This window comes from Clytia hemisphaerica, unplaced genomic scaffold (genome assembly GCF_902728285.1).
Source record: "Clytia hemisphaerica strain Z4C2 unplaced genomic scaffold, Clytia hemisphaerica genome assembly, whole genome shotgun sequence".
Classification (NCBI taxonomy): domain Eukaryota; kingdom Metazoa; phylum Cnidaria; class Hydrozoa; order Leptothecata; family Clytiidae; genus Clytia; species Clytia hemisphaerica.
This window is the reverse complement of record NW_027104364.1, coordinates 29654-47197: the sequence shown is the minus strand read 5'-3', so window position 1 is coordinate 47197 and position 17544 is coordinate 29654. Positions and strand designations below refer to the sequence as shown.

General features: G+C 36.4%; 1 protein-coding gene across 2 annotated transcripts in view; it reads left to right on the top strand.

The window, feature by feature from the left end:
* Positions 1-8874: 8874 nt before the first annotated feature.
* The window catches only part of LOC136818378 (uncharacterized), a 29639-nt gene continuing 20969 nt past the window's right edge, over positions 8875-17544 (top strand). Inside the window, exons 1-16 of one of the 2 annotated variants that reach the window (XM_067074715.1) lie at positions 8875-9097; positions 9636-9706; positions 9915-9995; positions 10521-10702; positions 11150-11228; positions 11670-11796; positions 11934-11986; positions 12194-12388; positions 12737-12874; positions 13174-13257; positions 13616-13740; positions 14061-14217; positions 14782-14881; positions 16679-16715; positions 16995-17058; positions 17283-17357. In XM_067074715.1, the coding sequence (XP_066930816.1) occupies positions 8910-9097; positions 9636-9706; positions 9915-9995; positions 10521-10702; positions 11150-11228; positions 11670-11796; positions 11934-11986; positions 12194-12388; positions 12737-12874; positions 13174-13257; positions 13616-13740; positions 14061-14217; positions 14782-14881; positions 16679-16715; positions 16995-17058; positions 17283-17357 (1756 nt within the window). In that variant the 5' untranslated portion in view covers positions 8875-8909. The remainder of the gene's footprint in view (positions 9098-9635; positions 9707-9914; positions 9996-10520; positions 10703-11149; positions 11229-11669; positions 11797-11933; positions 11987-12193; positions 12389-12736; positions 12875-13173; positions 13258-13615; positions 13741-14060; positions 14218-14781; positions 14882-16678; positions 16716-16994; positions 17059-17282; positions 17358-17544) is intronic. The other variant, XM_067074716.1, reaches the window with a different exon arrangement.

The window sequence follows — 17544 nt, the reverse complement described above, 5'->3', positions numbered from 1 at the left end:
TCTACGATAATTTTGAGTAAAACTGCCCTAGGCTTTTGAAATTCAACAGAGCGGAAGGAATTACGTGTCAAAAATATAGGAAATTTTAAAGCGTGCAATTACACGCTTACCGCAAAAGCCGTCATCCGTCAATCTTGCTTAACGCTTACCGCCCGTTTCAGAACAATTTCGATAAGCGTGTAATTAAAAATAAAAAATTCTGCCATTTTGATAACCGTGCAATTGCGCGCTTACGGCCTCGGAACATAAGCGTGCAATTGAGAGGATTTCCCAGACTGACGTATATCAGATTAGCTAGGAATTGGGCTATTATCAGTTAGGGTTAGAGTTGGAGCTCGAAAGCACTCTTTTGTGATTTTCTCTTAATACAGTCTGGTCTGCAGTTTGTACAATATAAATAGCTGTCAGAAACACTTTCCTGGCATGAATCCGTGGCGCAGTGGATAAGGCAATGGGTTTCAAGACATCGGAACTTTGCATTTTTTTAGTGGGTTCGAATCCCACCGGTGGCGATCTGTCGGTAAGTCATTTAGTATATAAGTTAGAAAACATAGAAAATAACTCACAAAGAACCAGAAAGTCAGAAAAACTACGAACAAGAGACTGGAAAGTACGAAATAAGTCCAGATCTGTCTTTCGTCTTTATGAAGAAGCCACGACCGTTCGATTTAAGTTCGATGTGGTTCGATGAAAGCTCGATGTGGTTCAATGATTGTGTCGGATTGATTCTAGGTTGTTTATAATCAAAACACAGGCACCGTATGCTTCACTCATTATTGATCATTTGAAATAATAGAGATGATACTTTCTTTAAAGAAAGTAATAAAAGTTTAGAATTTTTTTTTACAAATTTTAAAAACGACCAACAAAGAGCTTGTAAAAGCTCCAGCTTGTCCAATCCGATGGGATAGATACAGGATGGCCCGTGAGAATGGCCCGTGGGCGGCCGCCAATACGCCCTCGGAATATAAATACAAAATTCGGCGGCAAGGTATATATAAATCGATTTAATCGAACTATAATTGTATAATCGAACAGTCATCGAACTTTACAAAAGTTTTCCCGGTTCAATAGGTGTTCGATTGGGTTCGGTAATCGAACAGCTATCGCTCGATAGTGTTCGATAATCGAACAGTTCGATTGACACCGTCTGGGAATATATGCTCCATGTTTCCAGACGATCTCAATCGAACGCAATCGACCGATTGAAATTCGATTGTCGAATGCGATCGAATCTCAATTGAAAATTACCGCAATTTTCAGATTCAATTGATATTCGATTGCGTTCGATTGAGATTCGCTTACATTCAATTGCGCAGTGCTGGCGGTTGCGTCTTGGCTCCCGTTCTTTTGCTTGCCTAACATTGAAGCGCTTCTTTTTTTTGCATGGGAAAACATGTGGTTTTGAACCGTGACCTAAGGATTTGACCCGAAGCGAGTAAGGGCGGGATAAGAAAAGCAAGTGTTATCATGAGGGTGGAAGGATAAATTGCCTAATCATGGGATCATCCTCCCCCAGGAAGATGGGGGGGAATCAGATTTTGGTGCCAGGGGGGAAGTGAAATTTTCAAGCTTGATGGGGGGAGAAAGGCGAATAGGGGGGATATTCAGTCCTCCACCTAGTGGGGGGAGTAATAGGATAAATAAAGACCTTCCTGGTGTGTTTGGGCATTCAGGCTTATGTGCCTGTCTTTCTAGGGATTTTGAGAGTCTTTTTTTTTTGCTATAGTAGCTTGCGAATTGAGGCGAGTCTGGATCATCACTTCGCAACCCTTATACAATACGGCTAGGGGGATTTCCCAATTGGGGGGAGCACAAATTTTAAAGACAGGTGGGGGGGAAAGGCCAGATGGGGGATTTTAGCTCTTATTAGGGGGGACCAAAAAGCTGGAGGACGCCATGCGTAATTAGGTCACGTGACGAATCATATCCTTTCCATACGGTTGAGAAAGTGTGACGGAAGTGGTGGATTGTATGTTTTCGGGACATCCAGAGGGCGTCAAACACTCTCTTTGATTTATGATGGAAAATCGGCCTTCTTTAGAGCATAAAGCAATCAAACGCAGTTGAAAGACGACTAAGCGGCAATCGAACGCAGTCGAACGACAATCGAATGCAGTCAAACAACAATCAAACCAATCAAATATTACCCAGAATTTTGACGTTCGATTGAGATTCGATTGCGTTCCACAATCGAATTTCAATCGGTCGATTGTGTTCGATTTGCTTCGATCGTCGATTCCGTTCGATTGAGATCGTCTGGATGTTTGGAACATTTTTTCCGGCTAGCTCGAAAGGCAGGTTCAGGTTACAGGTTACAGGTTCAGGATACACGTTACAGGTTCAGGTTACAGGTTAAAACAGAATAATTGCCAGACCAGATATAGTCTGGAGATCCATACTCTCTATTCAAACTTACAACACATATGCAAAAATCCCATCAAAAGCTACTCATTGAGAGTATGGTATTTTTGAGCCAGTTTGAATTTGTTTACATTTGGTTTGAATTTCGTGCCAAAAAACCCGTTGATAAGGTTAGCCAATCAGATTCTTGCACTTCCAATCAAAACAATAATATCACGTGATTTCAATAATTGTTTAACAGCCAATAGAATTCTGCGGACAGATTTGGCATCTACAAAAATACCGGGCTACTCTGTTATTTCTATCAAGATTTCTACATTATTATTCGTTTTAACTAAATGATGTACTTCGAAACCACACGAACAGAGTAGATGGGTCTCCCAGCTAGACCAGATTATATCATTTCAAGCTGTTTGCAGACCAGATAAAAAAAAATCTTTTTTATTTTTCTCTTTTCTGTTATGTTAAAAGTTTTTTTTTTAACATGTATACCGTAACTTGGTCTAATGTCGACATCCCTCCTCTAAATTCGACACCCTTTTCTAGAGCTGAAAGATTAAAAAAAGGTCAAAATTATTTTATTTGCTTAGTGGTAAGGATGAATCTTTTTTCAATCACCGATTCCGACTTTCATATTATTCCTATCTCTAAAGAAGGGTGTCGAAATTAGAAGACCGCTGTCAAGATTAGACCAACTTACGGTATAGTTTTCTTCTGTATATATTTCTGGCATCTCTTGTGCGTGATAAAAGAGAAAAATTGATCGTTCGTACGGGGATAGGACGTCCTGCAGCGTACCTTGCGCGGCCCGTAGCCCTGCGACCGGTGACGGTGGAGTGATGAATTTTGGCATACTTTCCCCCTTCAATATGTTTGATGTCTTCACAAAGTTTCAAGTCTTGAGACTTACCCAGTCCGGCGCTGGGGGAGGGGGTCATTTACTGTCCCGTATGGGTCCTTTACAGTCTCGTAGCGCCCTCCCGTCAACTTTTCAGGACTTGGGACCTATTTTCTTTTTTAATAAACCCAAAAAAACATGAAATATCAAAATCTGGATAGAAATTTTAAAAGTGACCTTAACCCGATTCGATCCGGGTATCGGATCCCTAGTGCATGAACACAACACCTTGTACCACTGAGCCAACTTCAAGCTGTGCGCTAATGCTATTTCTCAGTGATGTCATTCCTTCGCTAGCTTGGCTTGGCCCAGAGCTCAATAGGGACCCCTCAGAGTATTTTTTAGACTTGGCTGAAGGTGTACGTCAGTACCAAGTGGTTCACGAGTTGTAGAAACGTCTCACTGCTTTCCATCCCACCGGGGACTCCAAGCTGGTCTCTGGTACGAGTTCTGACCCCCCCTGTAGAGCCTTCCCATGAACTTTTCAGGACTTCGGACCACTTTTTTTGCAATCTACACCCAAAAAAACATAAAATATCAAAACCTGGTCAAAAATTGGGACTTTGACCGGATCGGATTCCATCAGGGGATCCACTGTATGTGAACTTCTGATTAGAAACACCGGTCTGTAAAATGAATATTAAGTCAGTAAATTGAACGCGTTTCAAAATAAAAACAGACATTTTACTTTGTATGATAATTCAATGACTAATAATATATATATTTATATATTGTCGAAATCGCAAGGCTCCACTCTACAAAAATCAAAATCAAAAAGATATATATAATAACCTATAACCTAAAACTTGAACCTGAAACCTGAAACCTGAACCTGCGTTTCTAACTAGCCGCATATTTTCAAGCTCAAAATCTCTGAGTGGCCCAGAAAAGTTTGTGTCATAGGTACAGTGTGTCATGATTTTCCATAGGATCTCTAAAATTACATTTGAATCATGTATATTGTACAAAAAGATTCATTTCCAAAATATCTTTTATATGCTGTAGAATCAGCTAGTCGCAACGAAAAGCTAGTTTAGCTAGCTTGTGAATTAGTTTTCAGAGTATATACATCCGATAGTTGGAAGATTTCTCATACAGTAAATTAATACCTTTTTATGCTTCAGATTGAATATGAGAAATATGACTTGAAATCTTTTCAATAAAACTAGCTCAGTATATATACTAGCAAGTAGCTGTCGCTATGAATGCCCCGCCGATAGCAGATATTAGCCCAGAGGAACTTAGTCATGAAGAGAGCAAGGGAATCATAATCAGACTATAAATTGGTGAAATGAGTCTTCATAAAAAGTGCTCAATGTTACTAGAGCTGTTTAAAGTTAAGAAGCACGAGCCGATGCGGTTGAAATTTTCTCAGTAAGATCCATACATAACGAAAGTGTCAATCCAAAAAAAACATGTTTAATCTACCCTTTCTGATGCAAAGTGACTTAAATTAAAACTATTACAGGTTTCGCAACATATTAAGAACTAGAATGATATCAAAGTTGATTTTCTTCAATCACCAGATAAAAATCTAATAAAAATCCCTTTTGAAAACCCAAACATAAGAATGTGTATATACTGTGAAACTGAAAGTGCTTCCCGTTCATAAAGAATATACATAATGCAGATTAAAAGGTGAATTTGAAAATGAAATTGAATATAATTTCAGTCATTTGATTTGAAATTTAAAAAGTAAGTAACTTTGGACTGGTGGCATACTGTAGATATAATTTATTTGTATCAAAGGTTACTAATTATCTGAAAAACTTTAACAATCTTTATACGTGTTTCTGAAAAAAGTTTTCAGTTAGAATAAAATTTCTTCATGGTTACTAAAGATATGAATTTGATAGTTGCTCTCAAAATTGCCAGGGGAATTTTCAGATACCGTGTCCTGTTGTAACCACCGTCAACATGGTTAAAAACTTTTCACTTCACAGGTAGGTACAACATTGTGTTTGTATTTTATTGGACGTCTGGTTCTAAAAAGTCAAAAAGTTTGTTCAGTTTTGATTTGAGCAAAGTATACTCCTGCGTTCAACATCAATAGGGTACAATGTGCCGTGGTGGTATTAGTAAAGAGAGTGTTCGAGTCTGTTCATAATATGAGGCTGAAAATCTTCGGCGTACATTACATATCGAAGTACCGTTCTGACACAGTGACATAAACAGCATTTTCAAAGTTTGCTTTTTAAGCTTCAATATTGGCGTAAAGAATTATTCACAAAATAGCATCAAATACTTTCATAATCCATCGTTTTCGGCTTTTTTTCCCCCGCTTCTGTTTACATTTTTCTGCTCGCTGCTTCCCATGCACAACCATTTTTTTTTGCTGTAACACTGTGCTTCAAATGTCCACGAGAATGAAATCAGTTCATGTTAGTCATAGTATATTTTCATTGGCATGTCTCACTCACTAACTAAACTTTTGTAAGAAACTCGATGTTGTACCATTTTTGGCACGTTTGGCGCAAGGCTTACTCTTTGAAAAATTACTTTCGGCGCATGCAATATCCATATAATTATAGGGTACTCTGGGTTTTGTCTTTCCACCAAAAATTTCAATTTAATTTCCTTCAAAATGAAATCACTATATAGGTAAACAATATGAATTAACGGTCAATTTCCCTTTTGTCTATGCCTTTATAATATCAGCAGGGTTTCGTTAGAGCAGCGCATAACACTCTGTCTGTGTGTAGTGCGTGTGTAACAAACTGTCATTGAAGATGTCCATCGTCCATTCTGACAATTGTATAAGGTTTGATCTAATATCAGTAGTTTGATAGTTATTCATTCAGTAGCAAACAATGTCCCTCAAGTAAATCCAGTTGAGCAACTACGTTAAAAAGATATTAACCAAGCAAAAATAAAATCTTGTGTGCTGTTTGTTGTTTGTGAAAGCTTTTAGCCGTGTGGACTGGCAGTGCAGACGGGAAGCTACCTTCTCTGTCCGTGCATAGCTAGGAAATCAATACAAGTAGCAGCAAAAGAGATATCGCACGCGAACATTTTTTAACCGCGCGCGGCCCGCTCAGAATCGGACGAAACATGAATATGAATATGAATATTTTTCTGCCGAGCAGGTCCGCTACGTGAAGCAACAAAAGCCCCTGCGGGGCAATAAAGAATAACCTGTCAATTAATGAGAGTTTCTTCAGGAAGTTTGAAGGTGATTTAAATTTAATTGAAAACGGGAACTTATTGACATAAAACGTCAGAGAGCGTCAAATATATCATCAGTGTAGAAGAATGTAAAAGATATAAAGAATGTTGCTGTATTTACAAATTTGAGGTCGACATGACGCACCTTATAAAAGACCAAATAATAAATACTTTGATTTCAAAACAATCATGGCCATATCCGACAGACCATTTTCCATTGCTTTTTTACTGTCCGGTTATCGGACGCAGCCCTTCAAGAATTGTTAAAAATAATGTTGAAAAAAGCCCTTTTTGACCCCTAGCGGACGCTGCTCTGCCTTTTTTAAATTTGGTCCGTCCAAACTTACAGGACAACAACTTATATCCACTTCTTGCGCGGAAGACCTCCGTGTTTTACATTGACCATTTTAAAAACTCAATTTCTCCTAACTTTTTTATAGAAAGTGCCACACCTTTTAAAATTCAAAAACTTACGTCACATGTTTGAATAATTGATGTCAGAATTATTTCTTTAAAGTCAGGGACTTCTTCAATTCGAAAGTCAAATCCTTTTTAGGTTTTTCAGTAGTGTCAATTCTTGCGCTCAATCATAGATGAAAAAGTTGCAAACTTGAAAATATGATAAAAATGATTAAAATAATGGGGAAGTAACAATTGGCATGGAATGAAGCTCTCTAAAATTGATAAGTGGAGCTCTTTTGCGCCATTTTTTAAGATTGCACGAGTACAAAATGCTGGAATATTGATTATAAAATTCTTGAGGGAATGATAAGACCTATCCTGTACATTACTTTTTATTTCAAGTTGATTGATCTAAAATCAATAGGGTAGAGATGAAGGAAAAAGTTTGATGGTAGTTTTTTGACATTTTTTAGCTGAAATGCTTCACACTTATCCATGAATCTTGACCCAAATGTACACTGAATTACCAAGGTCAGCGCATTGGTGCAGTAAAAGTGTTAAAGATTTTATATCTCTTTTATATGTCTGTTAATTGTAGCCCAGTCGTCTGTTCAGCTGAAAACCCTGTTTTACAACATCCTTTTAGAGAGACTCTCATCTCCATAAAGCACTCTACTCCACTATAAAATGAAATGTAAAACGCATGTTAAGGTTCCCCTTATCAACAAACTCAATACTGTACCAAATAAATTTCACTTTTTTTATCTTTGACCTTTTGACGCACAATAAATTTCACTCATAAAAGCATCTGGCGGAAAGTTTTTCCAGACTGGTGGCTTTCCCATAAAAAATAGAAGAAAAATCCTCGAAAAAGATAGGATAATCCTAGTAGACAGACAGCTGGCGACATCTAAAATCTGGATGACTTTGGGAAAATACTGAGTTGCTGATCCTAGGAATTTTACTTGGCATTCAAAAATACATTTAATGGACATGTCCGGTGATAATTTGTCAATAGATGATTTCATATCCAAAATTTGATTTCAGTAATGGTAATTATATAATACACCATTTGAGGTTTTTTTTTATGTAGATTCCAAATCACATCTCACATCACCAGGCTGCATCGTTTGAGACGTGCAATAGCACGCGCACACCTCCACACACACCTAAAAGCCTCTTAGGAGAATGATAAATCACACGCCATAAATTTTGAGTTTTCAGCTAAAATTAGTGCATCACACACCTTATCACACGTCAGAAACTCCTAAAATTAATGGTTTAGGAGTGCGATTGACCACACGCCTGGAATTTTCAAATGAGGAAGCATGCCACATCACATCAAACACAAAAATCAGGAAACAGGAAATCAAGCTTTCAGTAAAAACAACATCAGTCATTCAGATGATGTTCATGACCCACAGTATGGCCATTTTGAGCTTGACAAAGTCCTTAACACAACCCAAAATTGGCCTGTGTATATGTCCGGGGCGTTTTTGGGCCAGGTTTTTGGGCCAGGTTTTCAGAGGCTAAAATTCAAAATTTTGTTGCCCAAACTAGGCTCCATCACCAATGTTGGGGCAAAAAGTTCCCAAGGCAATTGAATTAAAATTGATAGCTTGAAACAAAATATACGTGCAGCAGCCAGATTATTATAACCAACCAAAATTTGTCATGCAAAATTCCTGAGATAGCGCTTTGATTTGCTAGGCCCTTATTACACCCTGAAGTTAAAATAGTTCTGTACATTAAAAATGGGTCTGTGTTTGAGCTCAAGATCTAGGTGGGTGTCTTCTTCCTGCTCGTAGATATCTTTTTTTGAGAACTTGCTCTTCAAATCACCTTATTGTACAAATATTACTAGGCAAGTATTCAATGGCCTTGAAATTAACACGCAAAAAATTAACACAGATTTTATTTGCTTTTTCAAGGACACCACGGCTGGTTTTAATTAAGGGGGTTTTTATTAACATGAAATTTTTCAATTCGTGTTGATAAAATGACTAGTAATATTCGTGTAATAAGGTATTATGCAATCTTTTTCCAGCAATGATTATTAAATAAAAAGCAAAAAATAGCGATGATGGCGGATGGTTTTGAAGTAGCACCTGCTGCAGACGACTCAAGGCTCAGTGATATTTCTTTCCCATCACATGTCAGTGGTTTGGGGTCGTTTGTTGATCTGGAAGAGACAATCATTTCTGAAGGTGAGGAAGATGAAGGAGAAGACCAAGTTTTCAAAGATGAACCCAAAGAAAATCATGATATGTAAGTCTACTAAGGAAGGAATGTTTACTTTGAAAATGAATTATTTTTTCTTGGACGTACATTCCTGTTGTTATTTAGCATTCATTACTCTTCAATAATGTTATTTTTTATATATATTGTTTTTCTGTGACATTTGGTGATGTATTTTTAGTTGTTAATGGCTACAAATATATGTTTCATTTGATAAAAAACAAAATTATATTGAAGAGCCTCCTTTAATTCAGTACAATCTTTGATAAAAATGTACACAAGCCATTTTTATGAGCTTTTACAAAGTCCTTCTTAAAGCTGTTCTTAATGGGATTTTGTTACCTTTAAATTTTACATAAACCTTTAATACGATGATAGAATTAGAATAGGTAGGCTCACCAAAAAAGTATTAGTCGTACTTTGTGGAACTCGTCTTAAAAGGAAGTAAGTGAAAATAGATTTACTCACTGAAAGGATAGAAATCCCTTTTATGTTTTTACAAAGAAGGATTATTTTGACTGGATCATGATTTATATTTATCAACAAGTTAATTTTATCTTCTTAACAGTGCAAAAGAGAAGTCTACAGAAAATCAAGTGGCAAATATGAAAGCTTTTCTGGCCATTTCTTCCCCTCCAGGTGACAAATTCAATCAATTCAATTTTCAATCTTATGAAGTTTACCTCCGACAGATTTTGTAAAAAATGATCTCAATAGAAAGCCATACTGTGTACCAGGTGGCTTTGTTTTATGAGATAAAGCCTCTAAAATCTGAATGAAAATGATAAAGATAAATGTTTCTAAAATGTCTAAATCTGCACACATAAATTTTAAGTTTTGATTTTAGTAACAGCATCGAACTCGAATTCTATGAATTCCCTAAATGAATCCTCATCAATGAGTCTTTCCAGATTGGAAGCATTGCAAGGTACAATTCCTTCATTCAGCAGCATTCAGTTTACATATCGGATTCAAATTTTATTCTACTCCGAGTAATATGAGAGAAAATCCCTTTGATCCGTTTGATTGCACTTTTTTCCGAAATTACATTACTGTAGGTAGATCGTCAATTTAGCAGGCTTAAGAATAAGAATTGAAGCGAAGGGTCCACTTTATAAATCAAGTGAATATTTTCTATTGCTTTTGCGATGTAAAGACTTATTTTAAAAGCAGTTACTACTGTTTTGTGCCTTCCTTGAAAATTCATGCCACTTACAGTTTTTTTTGTTTTTTTTTAAAGAAAGTCAAAATATTATAAAGCTTCTGGATGTGATAGACTTTCAAAATTTCAAGCCTTAAGATAGAGTATCCAAGAATATCAACAATCAATCTTCTTCAACTTCATCATTGTGCCAGGTTTTTCATGACTCAAACTCCTGGTTATTCTCAAGGCTTTTTTAGTAAACAGTTTTTGGTGAAACTTACTAACTCCATTTGATCTGTTTGTTTACAGAGAGCTTGCACGACAGTTTCTTGAACTCCCATTCAGATGACAGTGAACGTGAAAAGAACATGCAACGTTTCCTCCAAGAAGCTGCTTATTCATCTGAAAAATATGATCAAGAAAAACCACCTTCGCTTAGTGATATGATTGATCTCTCAAAGAAAATGAAGTCTTTTCAGATGCATTCCAGGGTTTGTTTACTCTGTACCAGAGTGTATCTCACGTTTATCTCTTCGTAGTACATTAGCTGTAGATACTGGGTCTGTGTACGGACAAGGGTTTGTTCTGTCAAATAAATTCTTTTGAAATATTCTCCTGCTTTTGGCTGCCTTTCTGCCTAGCACCACTATATATATTCTACTTGGGCTAAGTATCTTTCTTAAAATAGGGAATAGTTGCAAAAAGTTGGAAAAACCGTCGTCTTTATAGGCACTTTATTAAAACTAGAAGAAGAAAATATTCGGAGACAAATGAAATTTCTCCAAAATTTAATCTTTTTAGTGAATGTTACAATAGTTCATTGTCGATCAGCAATTCTTCATGAATATTTGATATTATTTGGTCACCCCTCTCTTCTTCTTGATTTTTTTTCAATTTTTCATTTTCAACTTTTTCATCTTTCTCTCTCTCTTGTGCAGGATACAACGATAGCATTTGATTTGAATCAGACAGACCAGGATGTCAACCAAACTGAACTCGATTCTATCTTCATGAAAGGTTTTTACACTTTTCACATGTTTGAAATTCTTTTGATTATAAATCTAATTCAAAAGTGTTAGTGACATAGTGTTATGTTGCAAAACACCCAGTCCGTTTTACGCTACCGGTGAGCAATATGCAAGTCAGCACTAAAAATCATGTAGCCTGTTTACATATAAAACAAACTTTGACTGGAAAGTGCTAAATATTCCTGAGTAAAATTAGGCTTACTTGGTTATTGGAGGGCCTTCCTTTAAGAAGGCGTAAATAATTCATTCTACAGAAAGCTGAATGATTTTGCATGGCTCTTGATTAAAAATCCTGGTGATTAATAAACAAAAAACTTGACTGAAACATTATTCGATCATTATTTTAATGGTAGTCTCCAGTCCCCTTTAAATATATACTGTCCAGTTTCATGGTAAGACGACGATCAAATAGTTTAAATACTTTCTTTAGAGGTAAGAAAGAGATTGCAATTGACGAACGTGGACGAAACAATCAACCCTTCACCGTTGGAAGAAGAAATTGATAAAACTGTTCTCAATTCTGATGAGGATGAAAATAACAATGCAGAAGATACACAGTAAGCTACCGAAACACATTTTTCTTCTTCCCAAAAAGTGTCAGAACTGGTCTCAATAGTATGGTGTTCTTTAAAAGTCGCTGTTGTCTTTATCATTATAGGATTGTTACAATCTATTTCGTTTGTTTGTTTTTCAGATCCGATGCGAGTGCTATAGCTGAAAAAATTACAGAAGATCTGAGGAAAATCGGTCAGTTTTATTTTCAATTATTCACTTTTTCATACACTGTCATTTACACTTTAAATATCAATTCTGAGAAGTCTAAAATGAAAAGCTAGAGATGTGTAACCAAAATCAAAATAAAACATACAAAAACACATTTTTGTTGAACTATGTTTCGACCTCTTACGTGTCTTTCCCGAGTTTTAAGTTTTTCCACCTTTTTTATTAATCAAGATAATATGGACATGTGTAAACTTTACGGTGAAATCGAACGACCGCACCTTGACGGGAGTAGCAGTGATAGTGATACAGATGTCAACCTTCAACCAACAAGCACCTCTGTTCAAAACTTCGCACGAACCTCTATACAAACAAAACGTTTTGAACTTCAACATGAACTTGAAGGATTGAATCTAGATAATATACCAGGTAGGTTTCATGTTGTTTGCCTATTTGCTACCATGCAGCTGGTAGGAATTAGCCAATGGTCTTCTCTGCAACTATTCTAAAATAATTTATCACAACACTAGACTACAACACAAAAGATTAGATTTAGAGTCAAAGAATAAATTAGTATGGATCTTCATTCATTTATTAACTTGAGAAAAGTTACTGCAAATAGTTTGGATAATGCAAATTTGGGTTTCCTTTGGGTATGTAATTACCTTGGAAACATAGATTTTTACTAGAGCTTTCTAGGATGTCTATAAAAAGTGATATGATCTACCTTGAGAGCAGACTTTTGAAAAGCAATCAATGTTCTATTTCTGTTTCCAGAGCGTCAATTAGCAGAAGGGATTGACAATGATTCAGAGACCTTCAACACCAACAACGATGGAGGAGGAGGGGGAGGAGGTGATGGTAGTAGTGGCCCCGAAGATGAGATGGGTGGAGATGGTGGTGTCCTCATAAGGAGTGAGTTGTTGATCCTACCCAACGGTGCTTTTGTTTTGATATTTTGGTTTTTTCTTTTTACAAGCCTTAATGAATTAAGGTTTTCAATCTGGTCCTCATAGTGGTTTCTGACTATCAAATCTTAATAGCATTGAATATTGCTTCAAGCAACCATGCTACATGCGGCGCCAATCTTCTAGCCCTTTGGACTTTTGATAAGGTTTTCATGTCTACTCTCTATGAAAACCAAACTTGTGGTATTAAGCTTAAGTTTTAACCATAATCTTGTTCTGTTTCTATATGTGTTTCTTTGTTACTAGATCGAAGATTAGCGTCACAAGGAGTGGGCTCTGCAAGCAACCACAGCGATGATGAAGATGATGACGATCGTTCAACACCACCCAGTGAGTTGTTAGTTTCCAGCCCTTTCAGCAGATTGTTTGGTTTTTGAATTTTTCAAATCTGTTCTTCTTTGGCACTAGAATTTTTCAATAAGGGGCGAATTTTTCGAGGTGGAAATTCACGCAGCGTCAATCTTTTCCTCTGACATATGCAAATATGGTACGGTAGTTCAGTCTATAGAACATTCAACTTGCAATCTGAGAGGTGTGCGTCCAATCACCGGCATCGCCAACGGGTAACTGATCTAGGCGGTAAGTAATTGGGATCAGAGGGTGCGTGTGGTGCTCTACTTTATGAACTTGTAGATTGTTTGTAATTTCTATAATTGAGGTTTTCTTGTTTCTCTTCTCTTTTTTCCAGGCAGGGAGAGACCTGTTGGGGGGTCAGGTAATAACAATGATGGTTCAGGATTGCGCCAAGTTCATTTCGCCGCAAGTATCACAAACCAAATGTCAACTCCAACCTCATTGCCACTTGCTGCTGAAGTAAAGATTTCATTACTCAGAACTTTCTTTATTTCGAAAATATTGTTCCTTGCAACAGACTCCTTTCTTATTTCTTCCCCATCGCTGTTTGAGAAATTATATCTCAATGATTTCGCCACCCAATACAAGAAACTAGACTTCATATAACTTGCCGATTTATTGGTGGTAATTAAAATGTGATCATTCTTAAAAAGAGACACTGCATTTAATTAGTAAACTCGGCATAACCATGTTTTATTTAATATCATTGCAAAATCGGAAGGTATAAATTTTATCAATTAACATAAAGACGACCTTAGAATTTTCCCTTCTCTCTTCAGCCTCAAAACAAGGTGGACACGACACCTCAAGATTCTCGTCTTTCTGCGCGTTACTTTCTCGCTGCCAGCACTCCTTTCAAATCTGACGAACCTGAAGACACCATGACCAACCCTCCAAATTGGATGAACCAAACGCAAAGTTTCCATATGGGCCAAGGTAAATGTTTTTCTTGAAGAAGAGCGTGATTCACTCTCTCGCTGGTCACGAACATTGAGTTTCAAGCCCGAAGGGCTAGATGCAATACTTCTGGATGGGAAATGAAACCACTTATTTCCCATCCAGAACGCCCGCGCGTAGGTTTTACACAAACGCCGGATTGAAATTAAAATCTATCGCTAGATTTCAAAAAATGTAGTCCTCTAAAACAAAGGAACCACTCAGTACAATCTGTCGTCATAATTACGACGCGTTCTATGCGCGTTTTGGATGGGAAATAAGTGGCTTCAATTTCTCTTGTCTGAGAAGGGTTAAAGTTTCGCCTCTAACCCTTTGGGCTTGAAACTCACTGGTCACAGAGATACAGTTTAACAATTCCCATGACATGAAGCTAGATGTTGTATCTATCTCATTGGTTATATAAAATGGGTGTGAGCTTCTGGACATTGTGTTATTTTGTGACACTTTTACCATAGGGTATAAGAATAAATGAATAGTTGAGCGCCAGTTTCATAACATTGTTCTTTATTTTTGAAGATAACCATTCTTTTCTCTTGAACGTAGGACAGAGCACCCCAGGTGGAAAGAGCGAAGAACGTACATTAATTGGCGCAAGTCGAGATGAAATGACTCTTATGAATACTCCTTCTTCCATGACTTTGACGTATGTACTCATCATATTGGTAGTTGCAATGCTCTTTTAGAAATATTGATTTACTGCTACGAATAAAGGACGCTCTTGGGAATGATGTGTACAGATCTTTCCTGGAGCCATTCCCACGGAGGTTGTCTGGACTTGAAACAGCTTTTCTTTGGCATATTTAAAAACTTTGTTACAGCTTCATACCGGGTGTGTTTTTACTTAAACATAATGGTAATTAACCTAATCCCAGGATGTCACAGTCAAAGGCGATGAACATTTTTGGACCTACCCCGGTGGGGTAGAGGTCCTATAAATAACCTGTGTTCGTTCGTTCGTCTGTTACCAACTTTTCTCAGGATTGAATCTTAGGAATCCTTTGATTTTTGGTACAAAGGTGCAAAATGGTGGTGGGCAAAATGTGACGGAGCCCGATTTTCAAAAAAAGATTTTTTTGGGCCAATATGGGCCAAAAAACGGCTAAAAAACGGGTTTTTTAATTGAATCATTAATTTTTTCTGATTTTTTGTATGAAAGTAGGGTACCATCATAACAAAAAACGCATATTTATCTATAAGAATCACTATTAATAAGCATATATCAATGTTCTTAGTCAAATTACTCAATAGTTTTTATGAGATAGATGTTTTTTTGCTCATGAGGGCTTACTTTTGAAGAATATATGTGTTTAGACATGAAATTTTGGTTGCTTGGCGTGTTTTTATAGAAAAACCGGCCAAATTCGATATTTTATTATAAGCAAATTATCAATTAATTAAGTATTAGCTTTTCTCGAGATTGGCTCTTTCAATCTATATGATTTTTCGCACAAAGATGCATAACTATAAACCCTCGAATGTGACGGAGCCGATTTTCAAAAAAAATATTTTTGCGCAAATTTGGGCCAAAAAACGGCTCAAAAACGGTTTTTTTGGACTTTGCGAAAAATTGGATCAATAATTTTTTCTGATTTTTTGTATGAAAGTAGGGTACCATCATAACAAAAAACGCATGTTTATCTATAAGAATCACTATTGATAAGCATACATCAATGTTCTTAGTCAAATTACTCAATAGTTTTTATGAGATAGATGTTTTTTTTGCTCATGAGGGCTTACTTTTGAAGAATATATGTGTTTTTAGATATGAAATTTTGGTTGCTTGGCGTGTTTTTATAGAAAAACTGGCCAAATTCGATATTTTATTATAAGCAAATTATCAATTAATTAAGTATTAGCTTTTCTCGAGATTGGCTCTTTTATTCTTTATGATTTTTTGCACAAAGATGCATAACTATAAAACCCTCGAATGTGACGGAGCTCGATTTTTGGGAAAAAAAATTTAGGGTAAACTTCAGCTAAAAAAACGGCTGAAAAAAGGGTTTTTGGACTTTGTGAATTATTGGATCATTGTTTTTTTCAGATTTTTTGCATGAAAGTAGATAAAAGATGGCTCAAGCTGATTTTTGTAAAAATCGAATTTTTTAGCTCAAAAAACGCATCTTTATCTATAAGAATCACTATCAATAAGCATACATCAATGTTCTTAGCCAAATTACTGAATTTTTTGATGAGATAGATGTTTTTTTTGCTCACGAAGTCTTGAATATAAAAAAATATTTCAAGAGCATGAAATTTTGGTTTCTAAACGTTTTTTTATAAGAAACAAACAACTAATTTTAATAGATCGTCACTATTTGTGTTTTGAATGATTTTTTAATGGTCACGCTCACGTAGATATCAATTATATATGTGTTAAATGCATAACCAGGTAGGTCCATAAAAGTATCACTTGTTTTGACATGAATGATTTCCTTTTCAGTCGGTTGAAGCAACAACATGGGGAACTTCCGGATTGGGTAAGTTCTATCATTCCTGAAATTTGCAATTGAAGGAGTCCTCGCCAGTCTCCAGCCTCTCGAATGTCAATGAGGAACCAGCACTTGTAAAAATTTCGAAAAACTTGAGTAATATTGATGGAGAAAGGAAGATGCCTTACCTTCTTCGAAACGTTCGGGTCACGAAGTAATTCGACCTATGTCGATTTATAGAGGTACGGGTCACGAAACTCATCTACATGATGATATGTTATACTGCTTGAATTTTATAAATAATAATTGCACCCATTGATTCTTCAGACTTTTAATCAAACTGATGGGAATTTCACCAACAAAAACATCACCAACCCTTTCGAAGCCACAGGTAAGTGCGATTTTACAATTACAGAACTTTTCACGCCATTTCACTTTCCAAGTAAGGAAGCCGACTCTTTTTATTCTTTGGAAATAAAAATACATTATATGTTAACTTGAGTACACAAGAATGTTTGAACCTTGAGCACCTAGGTATTCAATATGAAACGTTTTGATTTTTTTATTGCGAGACCTCCATGTTATTTATATATTCTATTTCTTTCTAACTCTCAGACCCTCCACACTACAATCCTTTTGACACATACAATGCTGAAGGAGGAAATGGGGCTGGCTTCCCAGCTATGTCTGGTAACATTTCATTTTGTTCTCTTTTAGTTTAAAGATGATTTCCCTAAGAAAGTATTTTAGTAAGGCCCAATGAGTAGATACACATACGAAACGACTCTGTTTTTTGGACCTACCCCGGTGGGGTGGAGGTCCTATAAATTAACCCGTGTTCGTTAGTTAGTTAGTTAGTTAGTTAGTTAGTTAGTTA